We start from the raw sequence: 26,524 nt of genomic DNA on the forward strand, positions 1-26,524 counted from the left end.
TCTGTTTGATCACACTTGTTACCCTGCGAGTATGGCTAATTCCATACAGGCACAGACTGCAGCTTGAACTGATAAACATCAAAAGGCCAGCATTACAAAATAAAAGAAAATTAAATATTCATAATGTGAAGCACTCATTGCTCTTTCTTGCATGCTTATTCATTTAGTCCATCTGTAAGCAAGCATAGAGAAGTTAAAACGTCAATCCATCTGTTCACCCCTATAACAGCACACAGTTTGTCCAAGTAGAAATGCATTTTTGGGTTCTGAAATCCAGATCAACATTCATTCAGCTGAAAAATAATATCCATCTGCAGATTACTTTCCATCTCAAAACAATTTTTAGCTAAGATGTGGGTTTTTCATTGTAAAGTATATAGTTAACATTTGGACATACACAACGTGCTGTATGAATCACTGGTGATTCCAAAAGGTGATTGCATGTAGTTCAGATGCAATCTATTTAGTTTAAAGATATAAATCAAAAATATTGCAGTGTCTTTTTCTAGAAAAAAACTCTCTTCATTATGTTTTGTGAGGTTTAAAATGCAAACACGAAATTAGTACAGCAAAGTTACGCTCCAGCCATTTTTTTCAAGAGATTAATTTCTACATTATTTCTATGTAAGTCATCAGGTCCCCATTATTAAATGATACAAGATACAATCAAAGTGATAGTAAGGATTACAAGCACTTCACAGACATAATTTGGAGTTACTATTGGAATTGTCATTACTAAACCCACAACTTATGTAAATGTCATATTTGAATATTTCATTTATCTGGTAGTCTTTCAGCCATCTTGGCCCAAAGCAAATTAACACCTTATCACTTTAACAGCAGCCAGCAGCACAACTGTGAAGTGGCTTTTCATACACAGAAATATTTAATTTAAAAATATAGCAAAAGATGCTTGTCTGTAAAATGTTATCAGAGATAATGGGAACTGCAGGTTCTGGAGAATTCCAAGATAATAAAATGTGAGGCTGGATGAACACAGCAGGCCAAGCAGCATCTCAGATGCTGCTTGGCCTGCTGTGTTCATCCAGCCTCACATTTTATTGTCTGTAAAATGTGTTTGTCTTCTGGTTCATACAGAAATGCTTTTAATAATTTATACATGTTGTAACAGCCATAAATAACCTGACTTATCTATCAAAAGATATCTTTAATGACTGAAAAAGATGCTTACAATGTGAGCTCTCAGAGCACATCCAGCTCCCATGGCCCCTCTCTTTTTTCTCCGAGCCAATTCCAAACTTTATTACAAGAGCAGCCTCTATCTGTCTTGAAAGCGCTTCCACATGATGTCTTGTGACATGGTGAATTCTTTGAAATTAAAGCAAGATTCTCATAAAAGATACTCTCATTTTGGAAGTAGATGTTTCCCAGTGCAGTTCTACAGTTACAAGACAATACCAGCATTGTCATTACAAATTCGATAAAGCACAGTGGTGGGCACTTCAAATTTTCATCCTACGTCCACTTCAGCTGCGAAAACCACCCAACAATGTAATAATAGACTTAGTCCACTGTTGGGTTGTACATTGTATTATTTAACATGAGGATAAAACACTAGAGGTTACCATTCTGTGTTTGGAGTAATTAGAGGCAATGAATTAGACAATTGAGACAGTTAGACCATAACTGTAGCACTGGAGCAAGGCACTTTAACCACATACCAAAGCTGCTGTGTAAATCCAGTCTATTTCTGGCATCAGTGAAGGAAGAAGTTCTCCTGTGCTTTGGTTTGGAACAAACTGGGACCCTCAGACCCAATTTCCACTCCAACTTTTGGGACAGAAAAAGCTTTGGCTTCACACTAAACCTCAACTTGTGGACAGTAAATGCACCTCAAAATATTTCCATAATCAACCTGGTGACAATATTGCAGAAAAATATGCTGAAAAATACTCTTGTACAAGTCTGATCTTTGGTTGCCATTCTTCTTGAAGTTATATTTAAATATGCAAGAAATTAATTCAAGGGAAAATTAAATATTAAAAGTTAACACTTATCTAGTACACAATAATTTCCATCAACTCACAAGCATTTATAATTAATCATGAGCTGCAGCTGTTTAAAACATCTTCCATACACTAGCATAACGGGTCAGATCACTCAATCATTGAAGAAAATTCACACCAAGGAACTTTGTTTGATTGTTGCTATTATACTGGAATGATCTGAATCCCTTTTACCATGTAAACATCCCGGTTCTACCTATGAAACTTGAAGGTGATAATGTTATCATACATATCTGGGCTTCTGAACACAACTGGCAATTAATATTTGTGCCGAACAAGTGCCAGGTAATGAGCTAGTTCAACAATGAAAAGTGCAACTACCTCCCTTTGACGTTTAATATACTATTGTTAAATTCTGTCACCAACATCTTGAGGTCACCATTGACCAGAAACCTGAATGAACCAGTCACATAAATACTGTGGCTACAACGGCAGTTAAGAGTCTGGGGCTTTCTTTAGCTTGTAACTCACGCCCCAGTCTATTTGAATACTATGTGCTTTGTCTGGATAAGCACAGTTCCAAAACCACTGAGGAAACTTGACAACATCCACATGACAAAGCAGCACATTTGACTGATGCCCTAAGTACCATCTTAACCACACTTCTGCCCCTGCTAGGGCATGTAACTGAGATGGTTTCATTCTTAAGCTGTGCTCAGCAACTCTCCAACAGCACTTCCTAAAGCCACAACTTCTATTTGAAGGAACAAAGCCAATGAGAAAACAGCCTCCTGCAAAGTCCCCTTAAGTCACAAAGTAGTTTTCTGGAGATATGCCACCATTCTTCTATTGTCGTTGAGTAAATAACCAGGACCCCTGCCCAACAGTTTTGCAGACTGCAGCAGTTGAAGAAGACAACTCAATACCACCTTCTCAAAAGCAACTAGGGATAGATGAGAAACGCCAACTCTAACAGTGTCAGTGAAATCCTGTTAATACTTATTCCAAGAAAACAATGGACAGACCAGAAACTGCCAAATCTAATACTTTCTTTCCTTTCTTTGAATTTAGCTCTTGCATTTTTTGTGCTAACTGGTGCAACTGACAAACAGTCTGTTACTGCACCATTTGTCACTGATATTGCATTGTCAGAAACATAAATACTGTCACGTTCTACTTTAATATCTGGGTAATGTGCATGTGGTTAGTTCTAAAGGAAACCTCTAATTGGCTCATTGCCAGTAGTTCTCTGCAATTTTATAATTAAATATCAATGTCCAACCAGACCCTGATTTAAAAAAAAAACTCTGAATCATGGCCATTTGACATATTCACTAATGACTACTGCGTATGCATCCCAGGATAGAAAGTGTCTAAGCTAATGAAATCATGACAATTTCCCCTGACATTAATCCCATCTCAGCCCAGTAATTTACTCATCTAATCCATATTCTGGTATGCGATGCACAATGCACAAGCCTTTACGACTGTTCTCCTGCACTTTTATAATGTGAAACATATTTGCTTTAGAGAAACAATAACCCTTTGAACATTAATCATCTTGCACACATGCTTTCTGTCATACTACAGGCACAAACTGGAAGCTATCAAATTTAAACAATGAAACAGTCCAATTCTTAATCCATTGTAGCTGTTGATACACCAAAAATTGCAACAAAATTAGCACTGCAGTCCTTAATTTCGATAGAAGGTTTTCTCCTAAGGTGCAAAGATGTTACATCGCAAACTTTTCAGACTAGGCTAACAAAGCATTTGCTTATGCCTGTTCTGCCAGTTTTCGTAGAGTTCGGTTTACCAGCCTGTCACCAGAGGCTATCGCTTGAAGAGTGCCAATTTGTTGAAGCAACACTGGCCACTCTTACCACTTGTCATAAGCATATCAGAAGCACTGACAAGTTAATATTTGGCCATGTTATGAATGTATAATTTGTCATAGTCAAACTGAGGGCTAGAACTCAAATGCTGCGCTTCTGACTGATGGCAAGGACATTAGCCAATGTCTCAAGACCTCACCTAAGACATTATGCAGCCAGCACGACACACAATGGGACGTGACACTGTCAAATATCTTGTTGTTTTTATGCATCCAAAGCATTGGAAATTGCATTCTCCTTCCAGTTTGAATCTAATACTCATAAAACTAGCAACCAGTCCTTCACTGGCTACCAGATAAAGATGAACTGAAGTCTGTGAAAAGCAGCATTTGAAAAAGTTACCTTATATGATTTGAAAAAAAATAGAAATAAATGCTCAGACATTTCTTGATTACCTTCTGAAACCTTTTCCATAGTGCACTGTCAAATTGTCAAGTTTCATTGGATTTCATTTACATAAGGTTGCAACCAAGCATTTGTTTAGATTACCTATGAGGTCAACTGAGGAAATGAGATGGTTATGTTTGTACATACACTGTCAAGGTATTTAAAGTTATGAATCTGAATAATTAGGGTCAGGGAATGGAAGACGGATTAAGAATTTACAAATGCTACACCCTGTGCTTATTCAATTCCATAGTGAAGGGTCTGATACAGAGACAAATGGTACTGTGTTGATATTATCCTTACAATCAAGTTACAATATTAAATAAAATTCAGTTTAATTTTTCATAAAAGCTAGTAAAATTTATTTTTTATTGATTATTAAATTTTTGAAAGGTAATGGTAAAAAAACTCAAAATTTGGTAATGTTAATTTTTAATAGAAATACATTGCTATTCGTTAGTCATTGCAGTAATTACATTCTACATGATTCATGCCATCCCAATATAAAGAATATTCCTTAATATCACTGATAGATTACCAACCACTTAGGGAGCACAATTTTGTAATGTATTTATGCTGGCTCATTCAGTCAATCCAATCGCTCATTTAATTTAATTTATCTACTGATGACCACTGACACAACAGTTACCTGTTTTCACCCACAGACAGAGCGAACATACAAACTACTGCTTTCTTCCACATCACTAGGTATGGAATCATAGAAAAAAAGATTAAGCTACCTGTTGCACAAATATTTTTTATGATGCATTTTTAATTTAGAATGCACTCACAAATACAGCAACTCAATATTTTGAAGCCCCAAAAATGTCATCACCAGAAATAATCTTTTAACCATTTGTGATAACCAAATGCTGATTAGTTTATCTTTCCAACCATGAGAGGCTACAGCAGCAATCAAACACTTAACCACAGATAAGGAGGATAGATCTGTGGGTCAATCATCTAGTTACATCACACACCTCCTGGTGGATGGTTTTTGAATAACATTGACAGTCTCGTTTTTTTTAAACTCCATGTTACCAATTCACCATTAAAATCCAACACACGTAGGGGAAGAACTTTCAATTCGAGATGAAACAGACTTTACCCAAGGCTTTAGACTGTTCTTATATATTTATATTCTCCTTAAGCATGAACACAAGAGGAGTAGAATGTTGTGGTGGCACAAAGCAGTTTTACAAACCAAGACAAGACTGGGCTAATGAAGAACAGCAGACCAGGAAATACTAGGGTCTGTGGTCACTGGTATGCAAGATGCAATATTACCTCCAGGTTCTCCCTAAATAATCTGCTCTCAGAGAGAAGTTGCTCCTTATGCATTGAATTACAATAGAACTATTATTCTGCAAAACTGCCTTGTATGTGTTTGAATTTATATGGATTTTATCTGTAAATTGAAAATTGCAGCTCCATTGCAATCAGTGGAATTAAATTTAATTATCTAAGGACTGTCCACTTTGCATCCCTGCCCAAGTTATACGTTTATGCTATTGTCTCATTTGCATCATATACCCATGTCATTTTAGTTATATGCAATACTCATCCCAATTTGAATGACAATGCTTAGTTACAACAGCACAACAAAATTAACAATTTGACATAGTGAAACATCAAAAAGCATGGGTTGTTTCTGCAGTAAAACCATAATGAAATTGTTATATTTTCATTGATTTTCATGTTATTAATTTAATTAAACCTTAAAAACACCGAGTTATGCCCATGAAACTTTGACGTGACTGGTGCTTAAGAAAAGCAGTGTACAGCTGGTATCAGCACACAGGGGACAAGTTACTGTACCATGGATTGATTTTTTTTCTTTCAACAGCTGAAATTACTGAATGTACATCAAACAGGTAATTTAAGTGTCCCGTACAACATTATTACATTACTAAAACCTTAGTATTGTCAGCTCCCTCAATCTCCTTTTCATTACACTAGGACAATCAAAAAAAGGTTTTTCAAATATGTGGCAGGTCAGCGCAATCAATCTGCAGTCTCTGCTAGCCATTAATAAACATAGAGTCACAAAGTGCTTAATGAGGAACAGCAGACCAGGAAATACTAGGGTCTGCGGTCACTGGTACTCATGAGGCAATATTACCTCCAGATTTACCCTACATAGCCTGCTCCTGTACTAAAGCTGCTCCTTCTGCATTAAGTCACAATAAGACCTTTATACCATCGCCCAGCTTTGTCTTGCTCTGCATTTTCTTAAATGCTATCTGCAAATTTCGACATAAGCGCATCAAATTTTGTTTCTTGATTTGCATGGAAAAGCATCAAGTTTCCTGAAAAGCGAACCTCGAGTTATGAAAAACAAAGGTTGAAGGCAGAATGCGATTTTTGTTTAAAGCGGGTACAGGCGAGATCACAATAGCAGGTTTGGACCTTGTTACAGTGGGATGTCGAAGAATTAAATAATTCAATATTTTGATACGAATAAACAAAAAAACCTCCGCAATGAAAATGTCACACGACAAATGTAGAAAGTGTCCTGCCAAATCTAACCAAAAAAAACATGCACTCGAGTGAAAAAGCAGCAATAATAAAACCAAAATCGATGTTTGTCTAGTTATAATTGGAGTGCGGTGAAAAGCTCTGGTTATTTCTTTTGATGGTTTGATATTAATCTTTTATCCTCAATTCTCTGTTACCCGACCAGAAACACACAATTTGGCTCCTGATAAAGTCCTTACTTGTTTTCCTCTTTAAGAGCAGTTGCTGCTTTATTTGTGTGTTTTTTAAAAAATATGAATGTTTAATTTTGTGATTGGAAACACGATCACGAAAAGGTGCTTCATCTCACTGAAAATAATACAATAACCCTCCATCTAACCCGAACAAAGTGGAGTGCAAAACTAGTTCCCGAACTGTTTTAACAGCACTCCAGTTATTAAAGTGAAACATCGAAATAATAACCGGTGGAAATGAATGAACAGAAGTGACACTTCCCTCGAAATTGTGAAGGGTACTGCAGACAGACAGCTGAGAAGGGACTGCTGGAGATCTATTGAAATCACTGACCGGCCACAAGAGTATGCCTCAGACTCAGCTCCTGTCCTGCTCAGACAGCATCACAGAACCAGAGGGTCGGGTTTGCCACTCTTGTGTCTTTCCTCACTGATTTTTTTTTCGTAACGCTTGTGCCACTGTTTACCAACTGCATTCCTCGGCACATGGGGTGGGGGGTAGAAACGGTATGAGCCGCGCAGTTGAAGTGACAAAAGTATCCAGTTACTTTTCAACTCTTGTCAGTCTGCCATCCACGGAGAAGCGCTCATGGAGATTAATACCGGTCACAGCTAAGCACAACAAACAGTAGTGTTTGGGGTGCGGGGAGGGGGAGGTAGGGAAAGTGGGGGGGTGCATGTGACAGGAGGGAACTGTACTTCGAGAATTAAAAGGAAAAAGATTTTTAAAAATCCGCAAGATTTTGTAAATAAACATTATGAATAATAATGATAAAGAGACCTACATTGAGTGCTGTGCCTCTGTTGCCAGTCCCTGTGTGTCAGTCCATTGAAGCATGCAGTCAGAGCTTTCTCTTGCAGCATGCAAGAGGACGGGCTCGGAGTGTAGAAATCCAGCATTTGCCCAGGGCTGACTGCGAGCACATCCATACAGTCAAACATGACGACAGGCTGTCCCCACAACCTGCGAAGAAATGTGTCTCTCCTCTCTCTCTCTCTAGGTGTGGGCAAATTTGCACAGAAAAAAAGTTGCTCCAACTCCCATCCAAACTCTTGCCCTTTCCTTTTTTCTATTTTCTCTGTCCTCCCCTCTTTTTCTTGGCACGTGAGAACTGCTGGTCTTTTTCCCAGGGCAGAATCATGAATTATGACAGACAAGACAACTAAAAGCTTGTAATTGATCCAAATGATCCTTTACCATTTCCCCCTTCCACACAACACCAAACCAACACACACACCCCCCACCACCCTCACAAAAAAGTCAAGAAGACGGCGCTCAATTTAAAATGAGGAAAGGTGAAGGGGAGGAGAGGGGAAGTCGAGGTGCCTGATCTCCAGGTTTTGGCAGCTGCCCTTTCGCTGAGTGACTCTGTCGCTCGGGGCTCAGCGGGACCCGCGGAAATCTCCCGATCCCCTGCACAATTTGCACGAAACAAATCCGCAGCCGTCAGAATAGCTCCGCTCACCCCTCTTGTTTTCCAAAATGGCTCGTCCTGCCTTTTGACCAGCTTACTTCCTACTCCTTATGTCACACAAGCACAGTAAAAGATTGAATTGCCTAATGTATGCAAGTGAACTTTCTCTGAACCCTACCCAGGCTGCTAACCTTCAAATGACCCAACCCAGCCTGACATCACCAGCTCCCAGGATTCCCACAGCACTTCATATTTCCAGAAGCCAAGCAGAGCAGATACAAGCTGCATCTAACATCCCAGTGAGCAGGAGGCGGACAAAAAAAATCCTATGCGTGAAGCTAGAGACCGAGAAGGTTCACAAGCCCCACAAAACCAGACAGACACACACGAACCTTGCTGCCTTTATTGTTGGCAGCAATGATTTTTTTACACCAGTCATTCAGGGAATTAAAACCGAATTTTGAAAGAAATCGCGTTCATCCGACACTTCTTTTTCATTCGAATGCCCGTGTTTTATCATTTAGATAATTATTGTGCACGTTTATTCTATGCAGCAATTCTAATAAATTATCATCAAGCTAAAATCACAGCAGACTGGATGCCCAATTTCTGGAACTGTAATTTGTAAAAGTCCAGTGGTTAGCAGCGCCAGGTTCGATTCTATCCTTCGACGACTGTCTTTGTGGGTTTTCCTCTGGGTGCTCCGGTTCCCTCCCACAGTCCAAAGATATGCAAGTTAGGTGTATTGGCCATGCTAAATTGCCCGTAAGTGTCCAGGGGCGTGTAGGTTAAGTGGATTAGCCACGGGATAGTTGGGGGTTGGTCTGAGTTGGATGCTCTTTGGAGGATCAGTGTGGACTGGATGGGCTGAGTAGCCTGCTTCCACACTGTAGCAAATCTACATCAGTGTGACAGCTTGGAGTGCACTCTAATTTGAAGGATTGCTGGCACATCAGTTTGAATCTTACACTTTGATATTTGTGATCAGTGAATGATGATACTGCTCAAGCTTTTCCTGGGTGTCAGCTAGCATAAGATGAATGGGCTATAACACTAAAGCAAAATGCTGCAGGTGTGGGAAATCTGAAACAGAAGCGAAAGATGCCAAAGATACTCAGCAGACTGGTAGCAAGCAGATCTGTATTGCAAGGCAACGTTGCGAAATTGTTGGCATAACTATCTGTGTTCGCAAAAACGAGATCAACCAGCCAAACCTCTTTTGACAAATGCTCAAATGTTTTGATTATTCATTAAGTGATGCAGAAGTGACTTTACTTTTGAGAAATTTACATGGTTTTAAATAGTTATTCTTACCTGCACGTAAGCACAATATACGTCATAATCAAATAGTGAATGGATAAATTCAGTTCTGTTCTACCACACCCATTTCCCTTCAGCAACCATTAAGACAGAGTCAAATGGCAAGTGATGAGTGATGGGCATTTGTTGTTAAAGTGGGGACAATGCCAGGCCAGCAGTTTACATTCAGGATAAGTGGTGTGTCTTAGACCCTGAACTGCCTGCCGCAAAGACTGAAATGCCTTTATGTCAATTAGCGGGAGAAGTAAAAAGAAGGAGCAGCAACAACAACAAAAGCCAGTTACTCAAAAGCTTTCATTTCAGAGCATTATTTTGTGATAACTGCAGAGTTCACCCTACGGTTACAAGTGCAGGAGAAACCCTTACTGTTTCAACACTGAGCCAAAACATCTCTAAATCCAGCATCTGCATCAGATACAGCAGACGTCATTTAGTATCTGAATGTCACAGAAAGTGAAATGCAGAATATCTTACAGGTATGATCAGCAGATGAAAGTAATCATATCAGGTTTTCCAAGATATTCAGACAGAGGCTTCTACACACAGAGCTCTTGAAATCCTGGAACTATGGAGGAATTTAACAACATCTTCCATGCTTTCTGTCATGTGGCTGTGACTTTACTGGGGAATAGTGCGATTGTTGAAAGAACTATACTGCAATACGAAACCAATGTTTTTAAATCAGATATTTTGTTCAGTATGAAATCATAAAGAAACCTAATGGAGGAAAAAAGGCAATTATAGCAGAAGAAAACTAAGCAGCTTTGAATATGAAAGCGCTTTTTCTAAACAAATAATCTGCAAGATAAATAATCGCACTGAACGTTGCATTTCTTGTTGAAAAAAACATTAAATTTTTTAAAAGGAACCCTTTAAATTATGATCATCATTTTTTAACCTAAGAAAGCTTTATTCTGAATGAGTAACAGAAGAGAAAGATGAGAAGTTAATATTTTGAGCCTACATAAGCATATATCTATCTGCCTTCAATATATCTATTCAGCGAATCAAAATATTTGGCAGAACAAACTTAATTTTCGTGGTCAAACATTAACTCACCAGTAATTCTACTGATTTCCATCTACCTGTGCACATATTCTGTTCTTCTTCCCCAAAAACACTGAAGTGCTGGGGCACAATTGAACAGTTACCCGAAAGCCTTAAATACCTCACCCAAGAAGCCATTTTTCATGTGTGAGGCTAAAATATGAATGTCAGCAGGTCAGGAAATCACAGCAGAGTTTCATTGTGCCATCAACAAATGTTTGTGAATGAACCCTTCCACCAAGGTGATTAAATTCCTTCCAGCGATTTCTTCTCTCCCGAAAAAAATTCCACTTGATAGTTTCAAATAGCAGTAAATGGTCAGCAGCATGGAATGTGGCACAGAATTTTTCCCCTGTCTCCTTATTTCCTGGTGCCAGTTCCAGGAATCTCTATGAAAAATGGAACGGGATTTTGCATGCACCCAACAGTACTTGTGCAGGCATTTTCAAATGATAAGCTATTGTGGTAAACATATCATCCAACATTTTTCCATCATTACTCCCTTCGCACGCTCACCTTTCTATTTTAACTAGGTAACAAAGAGGTAATTTAAAAACTAAAGGACTTTTGCTTACAGCTATCTATTTTTTCCCAGTCTGAGGATCCAAACGACAAAATAACAGGTGACACACTATTTCTGTGCCCATAGCCAGGACAGGCAATTTCATGGCAGCATCTTGAGTCTTTTAGAAAAAAAAATTGAGGGTGACAACGGGACAAGAGGAATAGCTGGGTAAAATAGTATTGTAAAAGGTGATAAAATTAATTCCATATCCAACATTTAACACTTTTAAACCACTTCATCTCATTGCTCTGAAGATTTTTTGTCTCATAACAAGCCTTTTCATAGGTACTTGAAAAGCTAACAATACAGTGATGAAAGAATTAATGCACAACAGATCATTGTGCAGATTTGAAAGCATTTACTTATCTCCTACTACTTGTGTGGTCTGAAAATCAGGAGATACTTTTTTCCATATCTTTGCCCTTGAATTGTAAAAACATTCAATATATCATATTTGCAATGTATTATACAAATAGAGCACATCATAACTAGGATGTGATAATTATCTCAACTACAAGACTGACCACAGTCCACACATGATTTTCTTGCTCCTGAGCTATCCGAGCAGATTCACTCATGGAGATATTTATCTTTTGTTACTGCTGATCACAAAATAATCTTATTTTCACATTATTTCTATAACCACATTACATTACAGCATTGGACTGTTGGTTGAATTAGAGCAATATTCTTGTAAAAGAATTACTGGACTTAAGTTTCCAATATTTTACATTGCATTGTGTACTATAAAATATGATATTTGCCTAGTACATTATAACAATCATAATATTTTCTTTTAAGAACGCTGCTCTGGTACATTTAGACGGCATTCAGAATTGATGGTCATGTTAATGTAATTAAGTGGCACAATAAAAAAATTATATCCAAAATGAACAGTTTTGCAATGAAAACACCTTGAAAATTCTCCTCAGTAGAGGCAGGAATTAAATTGAAAGATCTATCTCTGTTTTGAATGACACTAATGTGTATAATGTGAAATGGTTGAATGACAACATGTAAAGATGCAAATAAGAATGTGCTGCCACAATTCCTATTCTAACACAATTGTTACTTCTATTCTATGAAATAAGCACGTTACTAATGCCAGATAACAAAGTGTGGAGCTGGATGAACAGAGCAGGCCAAGCAGCATCTTAGGAACACAAATGCTGACGTTTCAGGCCTAGGGCCTTCATCAGAAAAGGTCTAGGGTCTAGGCCCGAAACATCAGCTTTTGTGCTCCCAAGATGCTGCTTGGCCTGCTGTGTTCATCCAGTTCCACACTTTGTTATCTCGGATTCTCCAGCATCTGCAGTTCCCATTATCTCTCTCACATTACCAATGCCATAAAGTTTGGCATTAGTTCTAGTTCAAGTGTTAATATATTGTACGAGCAATTTATTAATAAAAAGAATGAAGTGTATTTTTGCTCTTTTTCACCGCCATTGTCTCAAAATAAATTATAATCAATGAAGGCTTTTTGAAGTGCTGCACTATTGCAATGTAGGAAACATGATAGCTAATGATGTGATTCCTTTGATATGGCCTCTGCTTATTTCCTCATGATTCCATAAGGTGTTTTTCCACTAACGGCATTTATTTAAAGGAAGTTGTCACTATTGTTGTCAGTAATGCATGCCTCTGACGATGTGCCAAATCTTCCTGGTGCCAGGCTTTGAACTGAATGCTCCGTTAATCAGACACTTCTCTGACACTTTCAGCTCAAGATAATTTTCAGCAAAATTGCTGAAAGTGAAAGTGCTGCAACAAACAAAACAGAGCATCTGGGACCTCGATGATCATTGACATATTATGTCCAGCTAATGTGATTTAATTATTGCTCAGAAAAATGACTGTAAAGGAGGGTGATTCACAGTCAAACTGGATAAGAGAAATAAAAATAGGGAAAGAGAGACTGGATTGAGGAGAAAAACAGATGGAAGGTAAATAAAAAGACATCTATGTTAATAGGATGACATTTTTTAAATCCCTAAAAGCAAATTGCTACCTGAAGGAATGTGTCTCCAGTTTAAATTTTTCACTTTCTGGACCAGAATGATTGATCGACTTTATATTAATAATTACTTTGTCATTAAAAAAGCACTTTACCCCATTAATGACCAGACTTAACGTTCTGTGGAGAGTTTAAAGGAAATGAAAGAACAAATCCAGTAAATTATTTTTTAAAAAAACAGTGAGTTAATGCTGCTTATGCAAAGCTAATGGTGGAGTTCCACAAATTGACCTGTGCATTGTGGAGAACCAGTGGCATATGTTATATCTCTTAATCCACTGAACTTCCTGGCCATTTTGTACATTAATGATGATGTATTCCTTTAACATGCCATTACTTTTCCAGCAAGATCTGGTCAAATGTGTCCAACTAAAAACCTTTCATGAAACTAATAGTTTCATTCATTATATTTTTAAATTAAACTTTTAACTGTTGTCTAAATGACTAATTTGGTATCTACATTTGAGCATATTTGGCCAAGAAAGTACACCATTTTGATAACTTTAAAAATACATGTAATTTTAGTTTATCTTGTTTTCTAAAATTTGTGTGGATTAGTTTCCACAGCGGGAGAGTATTACACTGGAAAACTTAATAAGCAACTTTTAAAGCACTTTCAATGTTTGAAGCCCACTTAAAATTCGGACTTGTAGCATTGCTTGTCTCGGCATTTACAAAATGGAAAACCTGGATTTTCCAAGTTGCAAAGGGTTTATGAAGATTGCATGCAAGCATGGTAATTCTATCCTTAATATTAATGGTCTAGGTTTTGAATTCAATGGCTAAGCAACGGCATTTGATCTTGACCTTTAAGGAACATACAAGGAGGTTAATAATCTTCCACATTCTGCCAGGATAAATATCACCATCCTCACTCTGCTGTCTCAGACTCACAGTGCCAGCTTTCTAAGTCTGCCGCTACACACACATTTCACTAAAATCCATAAATCACAACTCCCACCTTTGTAAGCACTTCTCACCTGCCTCATCCTCCCATTCTATTGACCCTTCCCCTTCTGTAAGCTTCCTATTTATTTATTGGGTATAATCTTCCTGTTCCTGCATCATCACTAACTGCTCTCCCATCCACCTCCATTATACTCACTCCAGCCCTTTGTCTCATTGCAGGAGCAGTTAGCTAGCATCTGCACAGACAGCGTAAAGTCTAGTGGCTGGATGCTTGTCACCCCCAATAAGGGAAAACTTCTCGAGTTATCCAGAGAACAGCACAATCGTTCCTGTGGGGCCAGGGAGACGTAAATGTCCAATCAACCCAGTAAGCTTCATTGTGCTAAGTTGCTTTCCAAATATCACCAGTGCTAATGAATCTTGCAGAAGTCTAAATCCCTCTTAGTCAACTAATTCCCTCTCTTCTCTTAGGTAGGCTCTTGTGACCATCAATTAATCTCTGCCAAGAGGCCAGCACTGGAGACCCTCAACTCCTCCTTCACCTCTGAAGATCCCTCAAAAGGTGCACTGGCAACATTTTTACCTGTACCCTCCCCCAGCATAGAGTCACCTTCTCTCTTTCTAGATTATATTTGGGAGCACAGTCAGGTGAACTCATCATTGACATGTCTCTGCAGCTAACTGAGGAAAACGACCCAGGCCTCTGGTATTCAGAGGACTGTTGGAAATGAAGCACTTGCTCAGCCTCAGACAGACAACAATCCCACGGTCGTTCCCATTCATGACTTTGTGAAAAAGCACAGACAAGCAAAAGGACAGCAGTGAGGCCTGACAGAGACAGTAATCTGCATCGAATGATGCAGTAGTCCAGGAATGTTATTAATACTCTGCTGGCTCCAGCATACACATGTCTGAACAGGACGGTGATTTCCATAAAGACACCAGTGCAGCACAGGCATGCTGGCTGCTGGCTATGCATATGGACAGGCGGTCCTTCACTGTTACTATTTATGGCTGGGCAAAGGGAAGTGGACTTCACTCCAAATGCCCCTTCCTATCAGGGAGACAGGGCAGTACCAGTAGATATCCACAGGGAGGGGCAGCCACATATAGAATGCTTTTAGCTTCTTTTCAGGCCCCTCCTGAGCTGCCAACCTCTTCATAACTGGCCTGCCTGTAAACCCAAACCCTGCCGAGGCTCCAGCCTGGAGAGTGAGCCTGTGTCTTGAGAGGACATTCTCAGCATGCTAGGCCCCTTGAGACCTAACTCTCTCCCATGAATGACCACCTAAGCCTTTCCATCCAATAGGGCCAACTACAGAACAGAATCCCTCCACCCCAGCTGCAGAATTTGGCACTGCCCCAGACCATAATAGGAGGGAAATGATGCAAATAACTCACTGAGAGCACATGGGTGGCATCAATGGCACATAATTGTAAATAATTTGCATATTTGTAAAATGTCTGCTTTAACATCCTTCTGACCGTCAGAGCTGCTGAAATTGCGGGCTCTTTACACATCACAAGAATGAAAGAAACTGTAATGGTCAAGATCATTTCAGGTAAATAACAGACCCCTCGAATGCAGTCTTGGCCATTAATGGCTCTCAAACTATGACGGTGATGACTGTAACCGAGGAGTTGTAGTTTACCATGGACAATGCTGAGGCCAAACACAATGTTCATCAGACTGAGGGTCTCATAAAGATGTCATGAGCAATGTTTAGATGGGGTAGCCCTCATGTTCCTCCATCCTTAGTGTGCCAATGGAAGGACGTGGGTGCCTGTAGGTACCATGGAAGTATCTGGGGTGTTTAGCCTACACCTCCAAAATCTGGCATCAATAGTCCCAGAGAATTTGAACATTGGTCGAATGGAAGCGTTCTCCATTGAAGAACTCTGGAGGTCGGTGGTGGGAAATTCTCAAAGCAATGTGGGAGCAGTCTATAATACCCTGCGCACTGGGTAAGTCAGCAGTGGTGGAGGATCCCACTGCCTGAGCTGCTGACTCTCCCTGGTACAGGGGAAGGATACAGGTGAATTTTCTGGAATAAGCACCATCAGTGACATCCTGAATGCGTTTGTGGTTTGAGGGTTGGATAATGCCACACAGCTCCCCAGTTGATCATTGAAATGAGCTGCTGGCATAAACATTCTGGGCATCCGTGGCCTTGGGCAGCTATTGGGTTGGAATGGGACCTAGATCTTGCGAACTGCTCCAGCAGCTAATGCAATTTGGTGATGATGGCTCACGACAACTTTAATTGGCACAGTTTTTGTTAAAGTGGTAGAAGTTAAGAGCAAGGCCAGTGGATGTGGGGCCATATCGCCCTCCCCTGTCTGACTGGACTCTCTTCACCTGCTGGTTCCCACTCTGAAAGTTGCGAGGCAGCTCCTCGAAGTTGCTGTTCTTTGCTGAAGATGCTGTCATTTTTATCTACTTCCTCAATGTATTTACATTTGAAGCGATACCACAGTCACAGGAACTTTAGCGTAAAATAGGTGAGGAGATAATCTGTGAGGAATGTCAGAAAGGTAATACCATTTTATTAACAATACTCCTGAGCCCTCACATCCATCAATATGAAGCTTCATATCATACCCTCCCACAGTGTGGCCTGGAGGCTTCCTATGGAGGTCAATCCTATGCCTCAATCAGAAGCTTTGACTTATGTAACCTTATCCAAATGCATGTTGCACAACCAAAATGTTTTTGTTTTTTGGGGGCAATAGATTTATGACAGTGATAGCTCACCTCCACAAAGAAACAATGCCTTTGCTGATCATAGAACATGTCCTTACCTATTACAGTTGATTATAAGAATGTGGCAATTGAAAATCATTGTCTTTTTTTCTATATGTTAGCTATGGAATGTGTTTCAGAAATGCAATGCCCCGGTGACACTTGGGTAATCTAATTACATTTAATTTGCTAACGTGACTAGAAGGCAACTAATGTGCACAATGCAGGGGTCACGATTGCTTCAGGTCATTATTTGTAACGGCCATTCTTAGACTTTGAATGGCCTGCCAGTGAAGTGAAATTCGATATCACATAGGTGATACTATTGTCTCAATAGATGTATGATTAATGCAATTGGCCCTAGAAGGGTCTCTATTTCAAATTATTTGATACTGCCCCTGAACAAATTAATGGGACCTTACTTTGCCTACTCTGCATGCACTGACAATCATTTATATTGGGATCGTACACCTGACTTTGGTCCAAAATTGGCAAGGTTTCAATCTTGTGTCTTTGTGACTGAGTTGTAGACTCTTCCTGAGATGCTGAATGATCCCCCATATCCTTTGTGCTCCCTTTGTGATGCTGACCTGTGTCCCCAAAGACTTCTTAGACTCTCCACATTTCCATTTGGCCCCTTTATACAATCATTAATTCCCCCAATTTACCTTCATAGATGATGGCTTTGCAAATTTTCATTCCTTTTTGGCCCTTCATTCTCCCCTTGAAGAGACCAGAGTGACCACAAACTGTGACAAGACTACTTCTGGAGATCCCTGTCCTCTCCTCTGCTCCATAAGATCCCACCCTTATATCGAGAATTGGCCCCTTTCACTATGCTAATTCCCTCTATGACCCATTACAATGAACTTGGTCCTTAGACTAAAGTTGCCCTGCTCTCTATTGGAATCTATGGAATCCCCACTGGTAAGCTCCTGACCATTATTGAGAAAATTCCAGGACTGACCAAGTCACCATCCATGGACTGCATGCCATGGATCCCTAGACTGTGGTAGGACCAATGTCTGACTGAGCATGGCCAATTTCCTTGGCTGGGATCAGAAGAGATAATTGACTGACTGTAGGCCCCTTGCTGCCACAAAGCACTGCTCCTCTTTGACTTTCAGACATGGTCATTGTGTTGAAGCACATTCAGTGTAAGCTGTTGGCAATCGTTCAGGGGTGATGTTGACGTTGGACAATGTCATACACTAAGATGTTCACACCCTTGACTGAGTGCTCCCCAATAAGCTGGTAGCCCATCATGCTACACAGCAATGCCAACCACAGAGGTTAGCAGCCTCCAACTAAGCACAATGTCTGTGAATTCTAAGAAATAAAGTTAAGAATCAGATGATCAATCCATTTAGATACATAGATATAAGTGCCTGTGTGTGTGTGCCTGCTGCTGTGTATGTCCGTGTGTATGTATTTATCCCTGAGTGTGTGCGTGTGAGAGTGTGTGTGTGTGTGTGTGTGTGTGTGTGTGTCTCTATCTGTGTCTATGTGTGTGTCTGTAGGTGTGTGTCTCCGTGTTTGTGTGTATCCATATCTGTGTATGTGTCTGTGCATGTGTCCGTGTGTCAGCATGTGTGTGTGTCTCTGTTTGTGTGTATGTGTGTGTCTCCACATTTGTGTGTGTCTCCATGTTTATGTGCGTTGTGTGTCTCCTGCATGCCAAACAACATGGCAGAAGCATACAAGTTGTGGGTGTCCCTGAGCGCCATTATAAAGTGTTGAATTGTTGTGTGAATCTAGCCAAGAGCAGATCGAATGAGGTGGTGAGGCTGATGGTTTGGCAATGTCAATGTGCATGAACAAAGGGTGGAAGAGGATGGTGTCCATGGAGCACACAGAGACCTTGTACTGTAGACACAATGGGACAATGGCGAGGGTAAGCAATCGGCAAGCTGCAGCTTTCAGGTACCAGCTCTGATTCAGATGTGGGAATTTGCAAACACCAGTTTCCTGGGGAAAGAGAAGTAAATCAGATGCGGTGTATAAATGAGGCATGTTGGGCTAAGAATGAAATGTAAATAAGGTAACCACTGCTTAGTAGCAAGGCTCTGAAGTCGCTGTTTAAAAAAAGGGAAAATCAGGACTTGTTTTTCTCAGCGTCATGATTCCAATGTTTTCATTCTCACAGTATTTTGCCAGGTGTCTTGCCATTGCCCACACCACTCAGAGCTGGAGTGGGGGCGTGGGTCTGTATGACGAAAGCGTTATTCAGACATTCGGGAAAAAGAATGAATGATCAGGATTATGCTGCAGGATGCAGCAAACTCACAATTACTCCACTCTACTGCTATCAATGCAGAGCAACAAAAAATTCATAATCACAAGACCTTAAATAAACATTCCTACTTGCCCACTTTCAGCATGTTGACTACACTAGTGTTTATAGAGTTTGGGACAGTGACTTTCCCAAATTAAGTCGCATATATAAATACCCAAGTACTATGCAAATAATTATGGTGCTCATGAAGTTCTTAGTTGCTTCCCAACTGTCAACAGAGAAGATACTCAGGAAGTCCTTTATTGTTGATCTGGACTATTTGAACTCAGAGCTATAATTAACTACGACACTCTGTAACTTAAATAAATCTGCAACAAATATTTTGCTTTAACCAGAAGGCTATTTATAGTTTCCAAACTGGAATGTATTTACAAGTATGGTACATTACACTCTATGAATAACGTCTCGGTCAATGAGCACTGTTAAAACTGATCAGGTCTTAGAACTCATCCTCCAGACACTGAACTACCCAGTGGACATGACTCCCACTTCTACAACAACTTGATTTTCATCCGGCCCAGCGAATAAGCATGAGATTCAGGCCACCCACTTACAGGGGAGACTGGAGGGAAGCATTGAAGCTAACCTTTATAACCTTCACCTGCAGCAGAATCAGAAACGACCAGCTTTCCATCACGCATACCACAACTCCGAGACTCTGGAAATTCCAGCTGAACTCATAGATCGTTGCTGGCAGAGTTATCACCCAAAGGAGAAGTTCCTGCGCATGTTCTGATCAGGGACCTGTCTCCAACCCTACTGGACACGAGACTAGATTTTGCATCGGTATTCTTCAGCTCTCATTTATGATAAGCGTGAAACTGAGAGCAGCTTCTGACAGTCACACTTGCACAGTTAAAAATGGAAGTCCAGAATGCGCTGCCATTAACGTTTACCACACTGACCCCTGCAATCTTCCCCTCCATGGGGTGCACTGTCGAAGTCACCACAAACAAAAATCTCATGCATCATTTAGATTGATGGGAAATTCCATTCAATTCCATTCAAAAAAGCATTGGAAACGTTATTCCTTGTTTAATGAAGTATTATTGAGTTTTAAAAGGAGTACCAAGCTCATAATTAATGATGAACGACTTGCCTGGCCCTAAAGAACTAACTTTATGCTTGTGAAATGATTATCACTGTTGTCAGATCCTGGAGAGTCCATTGAGCTAACACTGGAAATAAATTAATATCAAGAAAGGTGAAATCCATGCCACAAAGGTTGGTAGATCTTCATGGATAGCTTTCCTTGAGATCAGCAGAGAGCATCAACACCACTGCTGAATTCCAAATTTGAACCATGTTGCCTATCACATGATAAGACACTAGATGATAGAGTAATCCGCCATAGCCAGATACTATTTCCCAAATGCAATCCTATGCCTACATGATTTGCTGCCAATGGAACACAATATCTGAACTGCCCACAAATTTGCGCGTATGTTTCTCTAACAGAAAGAGCATGAAACCACTGATCAGAGCAGAGCTTGATGCATGCTGCAGAAAATGTAAAATAAGTCATTGTATTACCTTGGTCAATTGAAACAGTGCTGTGTAAGTTGTGAAAAGAAGTAGGAGCATTACAGCAGGGCTTTCTGCATGCATACGTACTCTTAACATTTGACAGTCTGTACTAGATATTCCTAGACCTTGCCTCCCAGCTACAGGATGCAATATGATCAATCAGAACCTAGTAAGGCTTCAGTATCTTTCTGCTCTTCAAAATCCCTGAAGATATAATGACTAATTTTGGATCACTGAAGCCTCCTGGGCCCATTTGTTGACATTGCCATTAACTATTGTCACTCAAATGGTAAGGGCTACATAAGACCACGAGTACAAAGCTTTGTAGTTACATTGTAATATATAATGTAGCACACTTTCCAGAACAAAACTCAACCTCAGAAAGTGTGTAGCTGGATGAACACGGCAGGCCAAGCAGCATCTCAGGAGCACAAAAGCTGACATTTCGGGCCTAGACCCTTCATCAGAGAGGGGGATGGGGAGAAGGTTCTGAAATAAATAGGGAGAGAGGGGGAGGCGGACTGAAGATGGATAGAGGAGAGAGGGGGAGGCGGACTGAAGATGGATAGAGGAGAAGATACGTGAAGAGGAGAGTATAGGTGGGGAGGTGGAGAGGGGATAGGTCAGTCCGGGGAGGACAGACAGGTCAAGGAGGCGGGATGAGGTTGGTAGGTGGGAAATGGAGGTGCGGCTTGAGGTGGGAGGAGGGGATAGGTGAGAGGAAGAACAGGTGAGGGAGGCGGGGATGAGCTGGGCTGCTTTTGTGATGCAGTGGGGGAGGGGAAGATTTTGAAGCTTATGAAGTCCACATTGATACCATTGGGCTGCAGGACTCCCAAGTGGAATATGAGTTGCTGTTCCTGCAACCTTCGGGTGGCATCATTGTGCCACTGCAGGAGGCCCATGATGGACATGTCGTCTAAGGATATCCACAAATTCCCCTGCAACCACAGGAAGTGCTACACCTGCCCCCACACCTCCTCCCTCACCTCCATCCCAGGCCCCACGATGACTTTCCATATTAAGAAGATGTTCACCTGCACATCTACCAATGTAGTATATTGTATCCACTGTACCCGGTGTGGCTTCCTCTACATTGGGGAAACCAAGTGGAGGCTTGGGGACCACTTTGCAGAACACCTCTGCTTGGTTCTCAATTAACAACTGCACCTCCCAGTCGCGAACCATTTTAACCCCCCCTCCCATTCCTGAGATGACATGTCCATCATGGGCCTCCTGCAGTGCCACAATGATGCCACCCGAAGATTGCAGGAACAGCAACTCATATTCCGCTTGGGAACCCTGCAGCCCAATGGTATCAATGTGGACTTCATAAGCTTCAAAATCTCCCCCTCCCCCACTGCACCCCAAAACTAGCCCAGCTCGTCCCCGCCTCCTTCACCTGTTCTTCCTCTCACCTATCCCCTCCTCCCACCTCAAGCCGCACCTCCATTTCCCACCTACCAAACTCATCCCACCTCCTTGACCTGTCCGTCCTCCCCGGACTGACCTATCCCCTCTCCACCTCCCCACCAGTACTCTCCTCTCTACCTATCTTCTCCTCTATCCATCTTCGGTCCGCCTCCCCCTCTCTCCCTATTTATTGCAGAACCCTCTCCCCATTCCCCTTTCCGATGAAGGGTCTAGGCCCGAAACATCAGCTTTTGTGCTCCTGAGATGCTGCTTGACCTGCTGTGTTCATCCAGTTTCACACTTTGTTATCTTGGATTCTCCTGCATCTGCAGCTCCCATTATCTCTCTCAACCTCAGAAAGTAATGGTTTACCAAAAGGAAGACACTCTTCAATGACTCCATTGTGTTAGGTTTCATCACATCATTGAAGCCAGTTTTTTTGACTTCTTATCACATCTTTAATTTAGAGACAATGAATCCAATCTCCTCATAAACTATTCCAAGTCCTTTTATATGGAGCATGATTTTTGGAGATTGGTAACATCTCTCAATATTAAAGGCTTCTTGGCTATCGTCACACGCTCCCATCAGATCCTCAAATGCTCCTAAAGACGAGTCACTGTTTTTTTGAGACACATATGCCATATCCCAAACATTTCTGCCAACAATATTACCATGTGGTGACTTATGGAGGTCAAGAGCCTGATTTCCTGTTTGTTTAAATAATTCAGTATAATTCTTGCAGCTGTAGAACAATTGTTCATTTTAACCCATTGCTGTGTGCTGGAATCTGCAATGTTAACAACCACCAGAAAATACATTGAAGGGGGCAAAACACACACCAGCCTCATGAAGCTTTGTTTATTTTTAAGAGTATACAACAAATACATCACATCTTTAAACCAAAATAAGTGATTTTCCATCCAAATAAATAATGCTTAGTCAAATTTGAACAAGCAATCCAAATTCAAAACAGCTTGTCATCTGATTCACATTAGCTACTAAAGTAATGAAATAATCCGTCATATGTCAAGAAACAAACACAATTACTTACCTGTCAAAAGTCATATTCCTTTTGTGTAATTTAATTCAAAAATGCAATTAAATAACATTGTTTCCAAAACAGACATGAATCTGGATCTTCTACTCTGCTCACCTACAGCCCTGCAACACTGTTCACAACAGCAAAAAATGTCACATTGTGGGAAACTTTAGCATTGACATGATGAAAACAAATGTATACTTCTGTTTGTTTTGTGCTTCAATTTTGATTAATTTCAAACCCACCAAAATTTTATGAAGTATGAAATCTATATATATTTGGAAAACAGCTCCTATGTTGATCTGGGAGCCATAGTTTCAACACATCCGGTATATATCATGAATTGTATTCCAATCTGAATGAATTAATATGTATTAAAAAGACCTATTAAATTCTGTAATTTTTCCACAATAAAACAGGCATTACCATTACCCTTCTCGAATGCTGTGTAATATTCACAATGTAACATGAACATCTATTCAAAGTATACTGTTTAACATCAGCATTTCTGAAAAACTATACAATAACAATGGTAGAATCTCCATAGCTTACAGGTATTAAATGATTGACTAATTGTGAGAAAAGTAATTTCCAAGGCTAATGCATTTCTTTCCTTAATAGGCCTCTTGCATCATTTCCATTTCAGCAAAGTTTTTTTTGATGTCATGTGCCATGATGTTGGAATGGCGTCCTTTGGAGAAAATGACGCACAACATAACTAAAACGTTATCAGGCACATTTTCATGGAGACTATTACTATTGGCAGTATCTCAAAGATATTTGCATGGGGAGTATGTAGTATAATTTGAGACGGACACCAATATTCCCTACAGTTCCTTAAACATTTTTTGGGGCTGGATGGTATGGAACCTACAAGAGCAGGAAACATGCCATGCCGAATGATTTAGTTAGTTAGGTGGGATGTGAGATCCAAATTCCCCGATGGCAGGTTGAGATGAAGACATAAAGACAGCCATGTGTTTGCAGAACATCAAGTGTTAGACTGGCCAGTGATGGATTCATACTTATGAGCATTCATATAAAGGGTAAAGTTGCTATTAATTGGTTGCACCCTCAAGATAGAGTTAGCAGGACACAAAAATCTCATGGTACCCAGTTTCATACGTATTTAAATGTGGCACGCACCGTTCAGCTTTGTGCAGTTGGGACTATTTAGGAGCAGGGAGGATAAGCTGGAACTAAATAAAATGTTGTTCAGGTCACAGATAAAGTATTGTGCAGTTCTGGAATCCACATTATGGGAGGGAAGTGATGGCACCGGAGAGGTTACAGAGGAGATTTACCAGAATGTTACCTGGGCTGTACAGTCTTAGATACAAAGTGATTGGATAGACTGGGATAACAAGGTGTAGAGCTGGATGAACATAACAGACCAGGCAGCATCAGAGGAGCAGGAAAGCTGATGTTTCAGGTCTGGGCCCTTCTTCAGAAAGGGCAGATTTCTGAAGAAGTGTCCAGACCCGAAACGTCAGCTTTCCTGCTCCTCTGATGATGCTTGGCCTGCTATGTTCCTCCAACTCCATGCCCTGTTATCTCAGGCTCCAGCATTGGCAGTTCCTACTGCCTCTGGATAGACTGGGGTTTGTTTTCCTTGGTAGAAAGGAGGCTGAGTTGGGGGCATGTTCACATTGTTTAAAATTATGGACAGGAAGAGGCATTTCACCTTGATGGAGGGATCAATTACTGGGGACATAGATTTAAGATAAGGGGCAGAGGGCTGAGAGGGGATATGGGGAGAAAGCTTTTTCACTCAGAGGGTAGTAGGAATCCAGAACTGACTACCTGAAAGGGTGGTAGAGACAGAAACCCCCACTACAATTAAACAATATTTACATGTGCACTTATGACACTTAGGGCCAAGAGCTAGAAAATGGGATAAAAATTGTTAGATTGTAGTTTTTGAACATTGGAGTCTCAATGGGAGAAAGGGTCTTTTTTTCTGTGCTGTACATCTGTACGACTCAATGATGACTACGAATATGATCGAGTCTTCTTTGTTTAGCTCCACAGCACAAAGGAAGAGGGCAGGAGAAAGTGTGAGGAATTTGTAAAGCAATGAGATGGAGTGAGATCAGGTCCCACAGATTAATGAATCATAGAAGCCTGACAGTGTGGAAGCAGGTCATTTGGTCCATTGAGTCACACCGATCCTCCATAGAGCATCCCACCCAGACCCAACCCCTTATTCCCGCCTGTAACTCTGCATTTTCCATGGTTAATCCACTAGTCAGCACACCCTTGGACACCATGGACAATTTAGCATGGCCAATCCTCCTAACCTGCGCATAATTGGACTGTGGGAGGAAACTGGAGCACCCTGAGGAATATCAATGTAGACATGGGGAAAAAGTACAAACTTCACACAGTAAATCACCCAAGGGTGAAATCGTACCTGGGTCCCTGGCACTAACCACTGAGCCTCCGTACCACCCTGATGCGTACAACACTGAAACTAACATGAACATTCAACGAAGAACGAAGAGGAACATGGTAAAGGAAATATCTAACATACCCACAGCCATCCATCTCTACTAACCATAAGGTCAGCTAATACACTGAGCTCTTTGACTAAAATCATCTGGATGAATAAAAATGATTCACTCGGAGGAAGATTAAACCAATGCAGTGAATTATTGGTAAGCGAAGCATAGTTTTCAAAAACACCAATGTCACTTGTGTGCTCTCAGGTCATATATTAATAGTAATGGAGCTGGAATGAACCTTTGCAATGATCGTCGTTGTTTGATCAGTAGGTTTTCTCATTGCCCACCTGTAGGTTCAGCAATATTAGTGGCCTACATGGTAGAGGTCTACATCTAAAAAACACCCTTGGACACCAGCATGCAGGTGGAACTTTACATTTTAAGTGCAATTGTATGGGAACCAGGAAAAAGCGAGGGAGTGGAAGTCAAATACATTCCCAATCCCACTGTAGGGCTTACAGAATTCCTCCCATTACTTTCTTTCCAATGAATTAAGCTTCTCGCAGAAGCTACTTCATTTTCCAAAAGATGAGATTAGCAGTTGAGTTACCAGTACCTACCAGTAGTCAACCATAGTGCTAAATTCTGCTGATATCACCTCAGAAACTGTTTTCCAATATATCCTGAACATTAACATTGTTACAAAAATGACAGCGTCAAAATGATCTCGTGACTTTTGCATTCTTACGTTGAGCACTGCAGAGCAAGGACAACTATACATGAATGGGTTCGGTAGCATTGCCCTACAAAAGGCAGCAAGTGACAGAGG

General features: G+C 40.6%; 1 protein-coding gene across 3 annotated transcripts in view; it reads right to left on the reverse strand.

The window, feature by feature from the left end:
* LOC125466417 (retinoic acid receptor beta) overlaps positions 1 to 26,524 on the reverse strand; it is a 488,627-nt gene that overhangs the window by 205,387 nt on the left and 256,716 nt on the right. The window contains exon 1 of one of the 3 annotated variants that reach the window (XM_048560893.2): positions 7,746 to 8,525. The exons of 1 other annotated variant lie outside the window; for it this stretch is intronic. In XM_048560893.2, the coding sequence (XP_048416850.1) occupies positions 7,746 to 7,902 (157 nt within the window). In that variant the 5' untranslated portion in view covers positions 7,903 to 8,525. Of the gene's footprint in view, positions 1 to 7,745; positions 8,526 to 26,524 lie in introns of those variants that run through there. One more of the 3 variants, XM_048560908.2, reaches the window with a different exon arrangement.

The sequence above is a fragment of the Stegostoma tigrinum genome, chromosome 2, assembly GCF_030684315.1.
Source record: "Stegostoma tigrinum isolate sSteTig4 chromosome 2, sSteTig4.hap1, whole genome shotgun sequence".
NCBI classification, from domain to species: domain Eukaryota; kingdom Metazoa; phylum Chordata; class Chondrichthyes; order Orectolobiformes; family Stegostomatidae; genus Stegostoma; species Stegostoma tigrinum.